At 39.3% G+C, this 12,365-nt stretch overlaps 1 protein-coding gene across 1 annotated transcript in view; it reads left to right on the forward strand.

The window, feature by feature from the left end:
• Positions 1-45: 45 nt before the first annotated feature.
• The window catches only part of WAPAL (wings apart-like homolog (Drosophila)), a 77,295-nt gene continuing 64,975 nt past the window's right edge, over positions 46-12,365 (forward strand). The window contains 4 exon segments of the mRNA XM_008570317.1: positions 46-107; positions 241-321; positions 323-433; positions 3,214-3,734. Coding sequence (XP_008568539.1) covers positions 46-107; positions 241-321; positions 323-433; positions 3,214-3,734 — 775 coding nt within the window.

The raw sequence follows: 12,365 nt of genomic DNA on the forward strand, positions 1-12,365 counted from the left end.
GTGGGAGGAAGGAGGTGGGGGGCCGGGAGCGCAAATGGCGTTGAGATGGTTCAGGGCCCTGTTCAAACTCCAGCGCTGACCATTCACCGGCGGAAGCGGCGGCGCAGGAGGCGGCGGCGGCCCAGCGGAGGCACGTAGCGGGCTCCGGCAGCAGCCCGGCGGCGGCGGCCAGGGAGGGCTAGGCCCGGGCCCGGCCGGCGGCGCTCCAGGCGGGGAGGGAAGTTGCGGGGCAGCCGCTCCCCCCCCCCCTCCACGGGCTTCCTATTTACCGAAAGCGGAGTCGCGGGTTTTGACGGTGGCGGAGCCCTTCGCCTCTCTTGGCGCACCAGCCGGCTCTGTTCTCCCGCGCGGGGCTCCCGCGCCCGCCCGTGGGCCGTTGGGAGCGGGAGAGGCGGAGGCGGCCCGAGGCCAAAGCACCCGCCAGGCTCCGAGGGTAAGTGAGGTCTCGGGCGGCTGCCTAGGCCCGGAGTGAGCCAGGGAGGGTGGAGGAGGCAGGGGACTGGGAGGGGGCGATGGAAGTCTCGCTGCCTCGCCCACCCGGCCTCTGAGGAAGTTGGGCAGGGGAACGACCTGAAGAACTCTCTCATCTTTTATTTTCCTTTTTCTGAGTTCTTTTCCGGGTGGCTGCTGATTGACTTCCCTCCCCAGGCCGGGTCAAGTGTGTTGGCTTCAGCCCTGAATCCTACCCCGTCGTTTCCTCCGCCCCTGCTGCCACTGAGGCCTTGTGCTGCCCTAGGGATTCGGGGGCAGAGGCTTCCGGGGCGTCGGAAGCAACATCCCTTTCCTGGGCGGTGGGGGTGGGGAGTAGAAAAGTTGCGTGAGCTTCTAGCCGGAGGGGGCTATCTCTCCCTGTGCGTCCTGGCGCACCGGCCGCCCCCAGGTGAGGATTTCTGGGGGTTTAGGTTCGCCCCTGCCCGTCTCCTTAACTGAAGCCCCTAAAGCTCTTGGGACCGGGAAGACGTAAGATTTGGGTGGAGGTTAAGTGTGAGGACTTTTTTTTTTAAAACCCCAGCTCACTTTCCTCAAAATTTGACCTGGCTTTGGGCTGAGGCAAAGGCCCAGGGACCGAAAAGACTTAGTCGCGAATAATTCTTTCCTTTTTAGTTAGGACAGTGTTTGGAGTTTGAAGCCTGAGCAAGATAGCCTGTATACTTGAAAAATACTTAACATATAATGTCAAATATGTCTGCACACTTAGTTTTGAATTTCAGCGTACTTTATGCTTAAATAATGCCATCGCATTAGTCTGCTGACTTTTTAAAAAGGCATTTTATTATGGGAAACGATAAAGGCAATCAAAAGTAGGGAATGTTATATAATGAACCCATTGACCCATCGCTTGGATTCAGTAGTTACTGTAAACTAAATTTGTCTCATCTATAGACTAACTTCCTATTCCTTAATGTTGGAAAATTGCTGACGTTATTTCATCAATATTTCGGCATGTATTTGTAAAAGGCATGGAGTCATAGCCACAATTTTTTTCAATCATACTTAAAATCATTAAATCCTTAGTATCAAATATTCATCTGCAGACTCTAAACTTTCAACAGTGAACGCTTTGTGGTTCTAGGACCATTTTTACGATGAGTTTTTCTGATTTTGATCTAAAGGAGCTCAAGTCTACATTTTTGGTTTGGCCTTTAGTCAGCATTTTTAGATGATTACCACGTAAGTGTATCCAAAACATTCCAGCTTTGTTGGTGTATATGTAAGTGTAGGTCTGCAGATCAGGGCTTTACGTTGTCAAAGGAATAAAGAGAAATGACTTTATTTTGTTGTCTTTGGTAGCTGCCCAATATACTTAGTTTTGTTTAGGCTCTACTTAATAAGAAAGACAATAAGACTCGTTAGTGGTAAATCTCTAGTAGAAGGGGAAATAGATCTCCCTGAGGAGAACTCTTCTCTTAGCACAGATGTGTATGATGATTAAATTATTATTTTGTCAAATTAGAATTGGCTTTTTACCAAACATGGGGGGAGGAATCCTTTACTGAGTAAAACTAAGTAAAACTTTACTGAGTATAACTAAGTTGGACAGTGATTCATTATAAGTTGTAAGAATTTAAGCTAATAAAGAGAAAACATTAAAAGTATAGATCAAAACATATTTTAAAGTATAATTCAAATATTTCAATTGTTGTAAGTTTCAAAATAATGAAGCTTTTTCAGGCCCCTAGGCAATTGTTTCCTTTTTTCTAGTTGTATTTGATGTATTGATATTTAGACTGTAGAAGGTCAAAGTGGAAGAAATGGATGAGGATTGATGGTGTTTAAAAAGTACTGTAACTTGTTTTAAGAAATGTTTGACTCTTTTGATTTACTGCTCTGAAACATTTTTTGTCCTAATACCTGTTATTGTTGTGCAGATAAATCAGATCAATCGATTTGTCATTTATAAATCATAGGGGAAAATAAAGATTATGTGCTTTTATTCCTGTAATAATCCATGGAACAGTGTAATACGCTGGAGTTCACCAGCTCCAGAAAATGTAACTCGGCAAATGAGCACAGCACTTCAGGGACAAGGAAGATAGAACAAGGATGGTTTCTTGCGGTTTCTTGCGCTTAGGGAGGTCATCATCTAAGGAGTGTTTTTCAAGTCACAGTCCAGTTTACATTAGACCAAGAATCAGAATCTTCAAGGTTGGAATAAAAGCTGCAGGTTGTAATACATGAGAAAATAGCGCAGTTTTTCTGAACCTTTCTCCTCATATGAATAAGTGCTTTGAAATTTCAAAGGACTAAATTTTGTCAACTATTTGACATTTCTGAGATCCTGAAAAATATTAACATTTTGTGCTTAAGATTTTATATTAGGAGTAATTACCCTGTTCAGATTCTTTTTTAAGTAAAAATGATGTTTAGGAGAATAGTGAGTTGATTCATTTGGAACTTTAGAAAATATGTTTCACTGTAAGTTGGTTTTGTGGTTCCTGTTTTATAAGTTGGTTAGTCACTAAGCTTTTTTACTTTGTAAGTAGCATATGAATATATACTCATTGTAAAAAAAAAATTGACATGGAAGCATATAGAGTAAAAAATAAGCCTCTTTACATCCTTTCCTCATATTTATTTAACCATTTTTAAAAGTCTGTATGGTGAATGTTGAAAAGTCAAATGGGGAGAATCCCTAGGTTCTTATTTTTATATGCAGTCTTTAACACTTGTTAAGTATTTGGTATTATATATTTTCTTAAATTCTTTTTGCAGAGAATATGAAACAGGTGTCAAAATGACATCCAGATTTGGGAAAACATATAGTAGGAAAGGAGGAAATGGCAGTTCAAAATTTGATGAAGTCTTTTCCAATAAACGGACCACCCTTAGCACAAAATGGGGAGAAACCACATTTATGGCTAAATTAGGGCAGAAGAGGCCTAATTTCAAACCAGATATCCAAGAAATTCCGAAGAAACCTAAAGTGGAAGAAGAAAATGCTGGAGATCCTTTTGGATTTGATAGTGATGATGAGTCTCTCCCAGTTTCTTCAAAGAATTTAGCCCAGGGTAAGGGTTCCTCTTATTCAGAATCTAGTGAAGCTGCTCAGCTGGAAGAAGTCACTTCAGTACTTGAAGCTAATAGCAAAATTAGTCATGCCATGGGTGAAGACAGTGTTGTATCTGATAAATGCTTACCTTTGGAGGATACTTTGCTTGGGAAAGAAAAGAATGCAAACCGAATCTTAGAAGATGATGCAAGCAGAAGTAGCTGTGCTAAATTAATGACTTCAGGTAAGTTTTGATTTTGTTTGTTCTGAGCCAAGCAAGCTTTGTGCAAGCCATTTATTTAAGTGATTTAAATTCCCAAACATATATTACTTGGGTTTTCTTTCTGCATTTATGATTAATGGAGATTATTGATAGTTTTGTAAGATTTAAGAACTTTTAATAAACCATTTGGAGGTTGAAATGTTTTTAAACAACTTGGATATCAATGTTTCTAGACTATTACACAGGGTACATTTTGGGAATAGTCTTTCATAAACACCAATTCTAATAAGGCACATCTCTTTTTGTTGTGTTAGGATTACGTGGTATCTCATTTCTAGTACTGTGGAGGATTTGGTTGGTTACTGATAATGAAAATGAGATGAGCATTTACATTGAGGATTAGTTAGGAATGTTAGACTTTCCTCCAAAACTAGTTCAGAAAGATTTAGGAGGTGTTGAGTAGAGATATTGAAGAATTGAACTTTATTGCAAATTGAGATTAGTTTGGAGTATGGGGCCAGTAGCAACTTGTTATTGGTAGGTTTTAATCCACAAAACTGGTTGTATTTTTTAAATGTTAATTTAACTTGTAAATATGGCATCTAGTATTTTCTCCTAAAACAACATATTTTGTCATTTATACCCCCCACTCACTTCTGTAAGGGGTTTGAAACTTATAATAAATGATAAAGGTGCAATTAACTAAAAGACTGAAGAACTAAGATTGCAGGGAAGAGGTGGGAAGAGGGTGAGACAGGATGGGACAGCACAAGTATCCAATCAGTGGGATAAGGATGGCACAATAGTTGAAAACAAACGTTAGTTTTTGAATTCTCGGCAAAGTTTAGAGATAATGAAAGGTTATATTGATCTCATATGTTGAAAGGAAATAAGGAAAAAAACTTTCATGATACTGAATTTTTAGGAGAAATTTGTCCTTTGGAGGCTTAATATGAGGCACATCAAACAGTATAATGGACTGTGCCTTGCATAGTTTTACTAAAAATGCTGAGCATTTTTTCACTCTCTTTCACACCCTTGGACGAGATGATGAGCCAGCTGTTATTGTCATTCCCTTGATCCTCTGGGTTAATTCTGATTTGGCTGTCCTTACTGCTTTGCCCGCATTTCTCCTCAAACATTGTTCATAATTTAAGGTTAGGTTAAATTTTCATTAGGAAACAGCATAAAAACTGATTCCACGTCAGCTCCTAAAAATGTGTTGTAATCATAGAACTTTTGAGCTAAAATGGATTTTAACTTGGCTCTCATGTTGTAGATGAGGCTCAAAGAGGTTAAGTGACTGTTCAAGGTCATTTAGTGACAGAATTGGAATGAGATTTATTTACTGATTTTCAACATATTATTGAGTACTTACTATTTGTCAAACCACTGTGCTGGGCTCTGGGAGTGCTGTTCCACTTGAGTTATCTAGTGCTCTTATTGCCATTTATTGCCATTCCCAGATAATTAATACACAGTGTGTAGGCAGGTGGGCTGGAAGAAGGAGGACGAAGCTGGGCAAGTGGTGAACATGGTCAAGGAAGGCTGACACAGGCTTCCCTAAGTGGTGTCTTTTGGAGAATGGGGCGTCACTGGCAGGTGGGGGGGCCCTGATGGCAGAGCGTATTAATAATGATGAATGTTTAGGTAAGGGGGAAATAGGAACCTGGAGTTAAATATTCATAGGCAGCAATTGCTTATGTAGCTTTGCTGATAACACATCTTTATATGTGCAAACTGCTGTTGGAAGCTGGTGGGAACTGGAAACACGGTTTTCTGTAGAGTGAAATAATAGTTTCCTAGTCTAATGTAGGTAAATTTTAGTTCTGATTTTGACACTGTGGACTGATGGTGAATCCAAACTCAAGTATAATGGGTTTATGAGGAGAAAATGTATACTAAAATACAGCTAAATAAATGTTCAAGAACATCCTGTCCCTCTTCTTTCTCCTTCACAAAGCTACCCTTAGGGAATGGTGTAGCACTATGAATTTCTTTTTTTGCTCCTCTCCCTTGGACACGCAGAGCTGCAGCAACCCTGGCAACCCCCTATAGGTTAAGAAGAGAACTTTGAGGGAGAGCTTTTCATTTTTATGGAAGTCTTATCCTATTACTAATAGGTGCAAGTTGTTACAAACCATTTTTAAGTTCATATATTTGTAAGTTGGTTATAGTTCTGTGAATATTTCTGTGCTCTATGTTATGACCTTCCTTTTCTTTGCCTCTCTCCTCTAAACTTTGGACATTTCCCTCATGCCTAGACTTTCTTCTTGCAGTATGACTGTCAGATTGTTATTGCCTTTACTCTCACTTAGAAAGTCTTGTGATTTTCATTGAACTTTAGAAACCCAAACCTAAGTTTTTGATGAAAGGAGTGTATAAATCTCCAGTGGTTCCTAACCTTTTTTGAGTTAGGGACCCTTCTGAGAATGATGAAGTTTGGGACCTTCTCCAGATAAAAGCACTGGTATACCTACTTAGGTCTAAGAAATCTTAGCAGTCTTTTGCAGGTCGTGTTCATGCATTTTATTTAAGAACCTGTTAGAAATTTTTATCAACAGTTTGTTAATAAGTTAAGTTCCATAGTATCTTTCCAGTGGAATGTCCTTGCTCATTCACACCATTTTTTGCTGTAAAAGTATATCACATTATATCACAACAGTGAAAGGGGCTTATCCGAACTCAGAATTCTATTATTTCTCCTGGCATTTCTCCTGGTTTTTAAGTGCATTTCTTTCTCCATAGGGGAATATGTGGTTAATTTTTTGACACTATTAAAATACTTTGTTTTAAGTACTTTATAATGGATAGTACTTTTAAAAATTGTGGCTGATATGAAGAGGAAACTCAGGATGAGGTCATGATAAAGCATATAATAGTTGCCATTTTTCCGAACAGATACTTGATGGGTAAGGGAACCAGAGGCAAAGTTACAAACTGTGAATAAGAACTGCAGGGAGGGGTCAAGTTGCTAAAATGTCCTAACCTTTAAATTAAACAACAAGAAAACTTTTGTTATGTAACTTTCGGGTACACAGAAGTAGAAAAATGAAAGGACCTCGATGTACTCAGTTATCCAGGTTTGGCAGTTGTCCTTATATGGCAAATCTTGTTTCATCTGTTCTACACTCTACTCTCTCCACCTCCTATCCTTAACCCCCAGATTATTTTAAAGCAAATTCAGAATTTCTATTTTCATCTGCAGATACTTCCATATCTAATCTTTAGTTTAATTTAACTTTTTTAATCTTTAATTTTAAAAACTAAAAATTCTGATTGCAGTTTCTGTTGAAGCCATTGAGTTTCCAGCTTGTTCACCCTTCTGAGAGATCTGTGTTTTTTAAATTTTAGAATCCTGGGCTGTGTGCATTAGGGGTAAAAGAAGGCTTCTCTTGCCTTTTATGTGAAGCTGCTTCCATTTTCCATCTTTGTGCTGTCTACTGCCGTTTTTAATGTGGACTCTAAAGTGTGCAAAGACTTATATTTCTACTTGGCACACTTTCCTTGCTAGCCAGCTGGGATTCAGTCTACGTATCCTGCCAAATATTGAGATAACTACAGCATAGACTCTTAATTTGCGTGACTGGTTTTGTAGCCAATAAATTTTTTCCATTTGCTTGAAGCTGGACTATTTGTGTAAGTTAGAGGGACAATATGGTCAGGAAATTATGAACTTTGACTTAGAACTTAAGGTGATTTTTAGAAAGGAAAATGAATTCTGTTTCTTAAAGTTTAAGGTAGGCCAGGAACTTGTGACCTGAAATGAGATGGTCATCTACTTATTAGATAATGGATTAATGAGGATTATTTTTAAAAATCCTGAAAGCATAGTATCAGCAAGAATTACTTGCCTTTAAATACTTGAATATATTTGTTATATGAAATATATTTAAGTCATAGTAAAATCAACTTCTTTTTAAGAGGAGTAGATAAGAGACCTATTATTTCTTAAGTTCCTACTTGTGCTAAGGCTTTTCAATTGATCCTCAATCACGACCATGTAAGGCAGGCTTTATTCCCATTATATAGAGTGTAAAGCACAATTCAGAAGTTGAGTAACTTGAACTGTTAAGTGGAAGATCTGGGAAACATCCAAAGTGGTATTCTTATACAGTGTACTATATTCTGATATGAATGAACTTAATTTTGCCATATTCAAAGCTGTGTATGTAAAACTGTAAGATCAGTTTTATCTTGGTGTTGGAAATAACTTTATTTTGACAAGGAGCAAATTATAGAGTCCCTCTTGGCTTTAAATAAATATCCTTTTAATAAGAATGATGGCCAAACTATTTTTAATACTTAGTGAATAAAGCTCAGCTTATTTTTACAGATAATAAATATCTTCTACTTTTTAATTTTTTGTGCTGTATGCAAATGGAAATACTACAAAATGCAAATTCTGAAAGAGGCACTGTAATTTTAAGTACATTGATTCTGTTTTAAAGTAGAACTTTTATTTCTTATAATAGATTTTCTGAGAAAAGGAGGATTGTTCTCAAAATTTGAGCATTAACAAAAGTGCAGGAGATCACTAACAAGTTTTTCCTCAGAGGCAGGTTGAATAAAAGCCATAGGGTACTGTACATGAAAACTGTAAACATATAGTCCCTGCACACTAGGAATAGAGCTATTGACTTAGGCTAGTCACGATAAATAACTGCTTTGAACACAGTGACAACATATTTGTATAATACTTTATGGTTTTCAGAGTGTTTTCCATGTGTATTCTATACTCTTACAACTTAGAGCCCGATGATACTTCATGAATTTTTCTGGTCCAGTCCTTGTGCCTTTAGAAAGTGGTCCTCAGCTTTTCCAGACCCCTCATGGTACAGGAGGATGAATTTGTTCATAGGAAGGTCTTAGGAATGCCTTCCTTCCAACCATTCAGCTATTATTTTAGTGTCTCATATATGCTGAGTGTTGGGTTATGTCCATGAATAAGGTGCACTCAGTTCTTGCCTTTTTCACATTCCAGGAGGGAAGACAGAAAAAAAAAAAGAATAACAAATGTCCTGAAAATTAGGGGAAATTAAAGGGTGCTGCAGGAGTATGTAATAGGTTTATTTGCCTGGTCTGGGGTGGGGGTTTATAGGCAAGGCTGACATTTAATCTGAGATCTCTTGGTGCACTGAGAAAGGAAAAGTGAGAGAGCTGGTGCCAGAGGCGATGAGGAGGAAGGAGACATCAAGAAAAATTCTCAGATATGTAATGTGAGCAATTGAGCAGATGGGTATGTACTGAGATATAGGGTACATTTTGAGGGAAAATTTATGAGTTCGGTTTTGGACATACAGGGTTCGAGATGTTTGTAAGATATGTTTAAGAGGCAGATCTGCTTTGGAGCTTAGATAAGAAATCTTGATTAGAGATGATAAATTTGAAATTGAATATATAAATGTTATTTGAAAATGCCGGATTAGATGAAGTCATTAAGGAGAGTGTAAGGGCATTAGGATTGAGCTGGAAAGAACTTCCAATACTTGATGATGGAGAGAAGAGGAAGAAACTGGAATAGGAAATTAAATACTAGCAGCTAGAGCTACTGAAGGGAAATCAAGCAAGTGATATGTTATAGAAGCCAGCAGAAAAGTATTCCATTTAAGTATCAACTGAGTCGGAATGCTGCTGCAAATTCAACTAAATTGAGGACTGCAAAGCTGGCATTGGATTTACAGCTTGGATTGGAGTGGTTTGAGGAGTGAGGAAATGGGGGTAGCAAGTGTTTATAACTTGTTTAAAGGTGTTTGACGAGGAGGAGAAAAAGGGAAGCTAGGGGATGTGAGGGGTTCTGGAGGTTTTAATGCATGAGAGATCCTTGAAGTATGGGGTCCAGAGCACATGGGGAGAGTGGTCTTGGGAGAAGGGATGCTGCATTTCTTGGACAGGAGGAAAGATGGGTGAAAATTTGAGTTTAGTAGGAGGATAGATGATAAAGTAGTTTATGAGGCCCCCCCCCCCCCCAATAAAGTGACAGATGAAGTTATTTCTGAAAGGGAGGAAGAAGGGCCAGGGTAACTTGGGGGCGTCGGGAGAGCAGAAAGGGTTCAAACAGATGTTACTCAAAGTGGAAGAGTAAGCTGTCCAGAGAGAAAGAATTTCTGGACATTATTGAGGCCTTAGTTGAAGTTGGTGTCAGTAAAATCTCATGGCTTTTCTTCCCATTGTGTGTGTGTTTTACTCTCTCCTTTTGTGAGCCCCATTATCTGGAACCCGCAGAGAGTACAGAATATTGGATAGGATAATTAGAATTATCCTGAATTGGCATTTTGTCAGACCATATGTGGAACGAAGAGAGAAGCAAGGAAATATGTGGATCTGAACCCTTGATCTTGGTGTTACCAGCACCACACTCTCCCAAGTGAGCTAATTGGCAGATCTTGCCTGGAGAGTGATTGAGATAATGGACTGTGGAATTTAACTGTTTAGCACCCGGACAGGGCTGATCGATGAGGAGAAGGGAGAAAAGAGGGGCGATATACTGAGAGTCTAGAAGTCAAGAATGGGAGCACTGCAACAAGTAAGTTAGTAGGTTGTGACCAAAAAGTGTGTTGTCTGATTTTAATATTTCAGAGGAGAAGCATTTTAGGACATGGCAGGCTCCTGGATGAAACTGAGAACTGGTGACTGAGATGAATGTGAGAGAAGATAATTAATGATGAGAGAAGCTTAAGGAACTGGGAGATCAGAGGATTGGAAATTTGGTGGAGATAGCAAAACTAGGATGGAGCAGTAGGTTATAAATCTGGTGTAAAATCCTTAAGCAAGTGAAGGGAGAATAAGAGGTTGTTGGATGACAGGTATCAGGAAGATTAGAGGGTAACTAGCTAGATGGTACAAACCTCAGAAGAAGGGGCTTTTATGAGAGGATGGAGGAATAATTTTATAAAGAGGCTCTGGAGAGTCAGCATACCATTGACTTGGAAACATCCTACTCTGAGATAGTAGGGAGGGCTGCAGGAGAAGAGGCACTCTTAGGTGTCAGCTAGGGCAAGGACATGGTAGAGAGAATGAACCCCAGATATATGTATTCTGGGATATGCTGGTCATTGAGACCTGGATACTAGTGTGGGTGGTGGTGGTAGGTTGGATTAGGAGATGGGAAAGAAGTACAGATATATTATGAGTATTTGAGTACAGGAGAAAGAAGGTGAAAAGCTCCATTTACATTTTGGATCATGACAGATACATTATGAGTATTAGATAAAGAGAAGGTACTCTGGAGTACAGGACAAGCTGTGTTTACATTTTGGATCATAATTCAGAGAAACAGATGAGAGTCATGGTGGCACCAACTTTTCCTGGAGCAGTGTTTATCAACCTTTTTGTTCACATATCACCTAAAATTTAAAAAAAAGTACTCTCTTCCCATTTCACACATTTTTCTTCCTCTCGTATATTTAAAGTTTGCATCTTTGTCAGTCAGGGTCCCAACTGGAAACAGGTGTAATGCTCAAATTAGGGTAATACAAAGAGGGTTTATTTATAAAGGGGGTATTTACAAAGGTGTGGGGGGAACGTTGGGAAACCACAAGGGATGGTGCCCTAGCCTTGGTTAGTTGCAGTGAGGCTATTATCACCCAGGCCCAAAGGAACAAGGGGTTAGCTGAGCCATGCAGAGGGGGCCACCTCAGGAGGAACCATATTCTTCTGTTGAGGAGCCTGGAGGAATAAAGTGCAGGAACCTAAGTCATCTTCCCTCCTTTTTCCTGCTGGGGCTTCTCAGGGGTGGAAGCCTGTGGGTAAGGAAACTGATGCAGGTCAGCCTCCTGGGGCTGAGGTGGAGAGTGGATCTGGAAGGACAAATGGAATATACTTGTGCAGTATCTAAAGAAAAAAATCATAAAGTTCTGTGGAAGTGTCTAGAGTTATGTAATAACTGTGCCACCATTAAGATATAGAATATTTCCATCTCCTTAAAAAGTTCCTTTATGCTTCTTTGTGGCCAGTCCCTTCTACCTACAACCTCTGGCATCCACTGGTCTGTTTTCTGTCCTTGTAGTTTTGTCTTTTCAAAATGTCCTATAGATGGGATCATATAGTATGTAGCCTTTTCAGTCTGGCTTCTTTCATTTATCATAATGCTTTTGAGACTATCACATGTTGCATGTATCAGTAGTTTATTCCTTTTTATTGTTTGGTTGTATTCCATTGTGTGTATATACCACAGTCCATTCTCTAGTTGAAAGACATTTGAGTTGTTTCCAGTTTTTGGCAATTATGAATGAAGTTTCTGTAAACATTCACATTTAGGTTTTTGTGTAGACATGTCCTCATTTCTCATGGGTAAATACTTAGGTATGGAATTGCTGGTCATGAAAATATTCATCTTAAATTTAAATGCTTGCAAAGGATATAGTTTCCTGTAAATATTGACATTTAAAAATAAAACCAACATGCAATTTAGGTATTATAGTGATTTCTTTTAATGTCAAATAAAGCAGATACAAAAAAAAAAAAAAATCTAACACTACTCTAACCACCATCCAGGTTAAATAGAATTGTGCCAGCCACTCCAGCTCTTCCACGTGTCCTTCCCCTCTTCCTCACCCTCAAAATAACTACTGTCCTATCTTTTATTGTAACCACCTTCTTGCTGCTTGCTGTTCACTTTCATACATTAACCCCCCCGCCCCCCTCCCCCCG

This window comes from Galeopterus variegatus, unplaced genomic scaffold (assembly GCF_000696425.1).
Source record: "Galeopterus variegatus unplaced genomic scaffold, G_variegatus-3.0.2 Scaffold590, whole genome shotgun sequence".
NCBI classification, from domain to species: domain Eukaryota; kingdom Metazoa; phylum Chordata; class Mammalia; order Dermoptera; family Cynocephalidae; genus Galeopterus; species Galeopterus variegatus.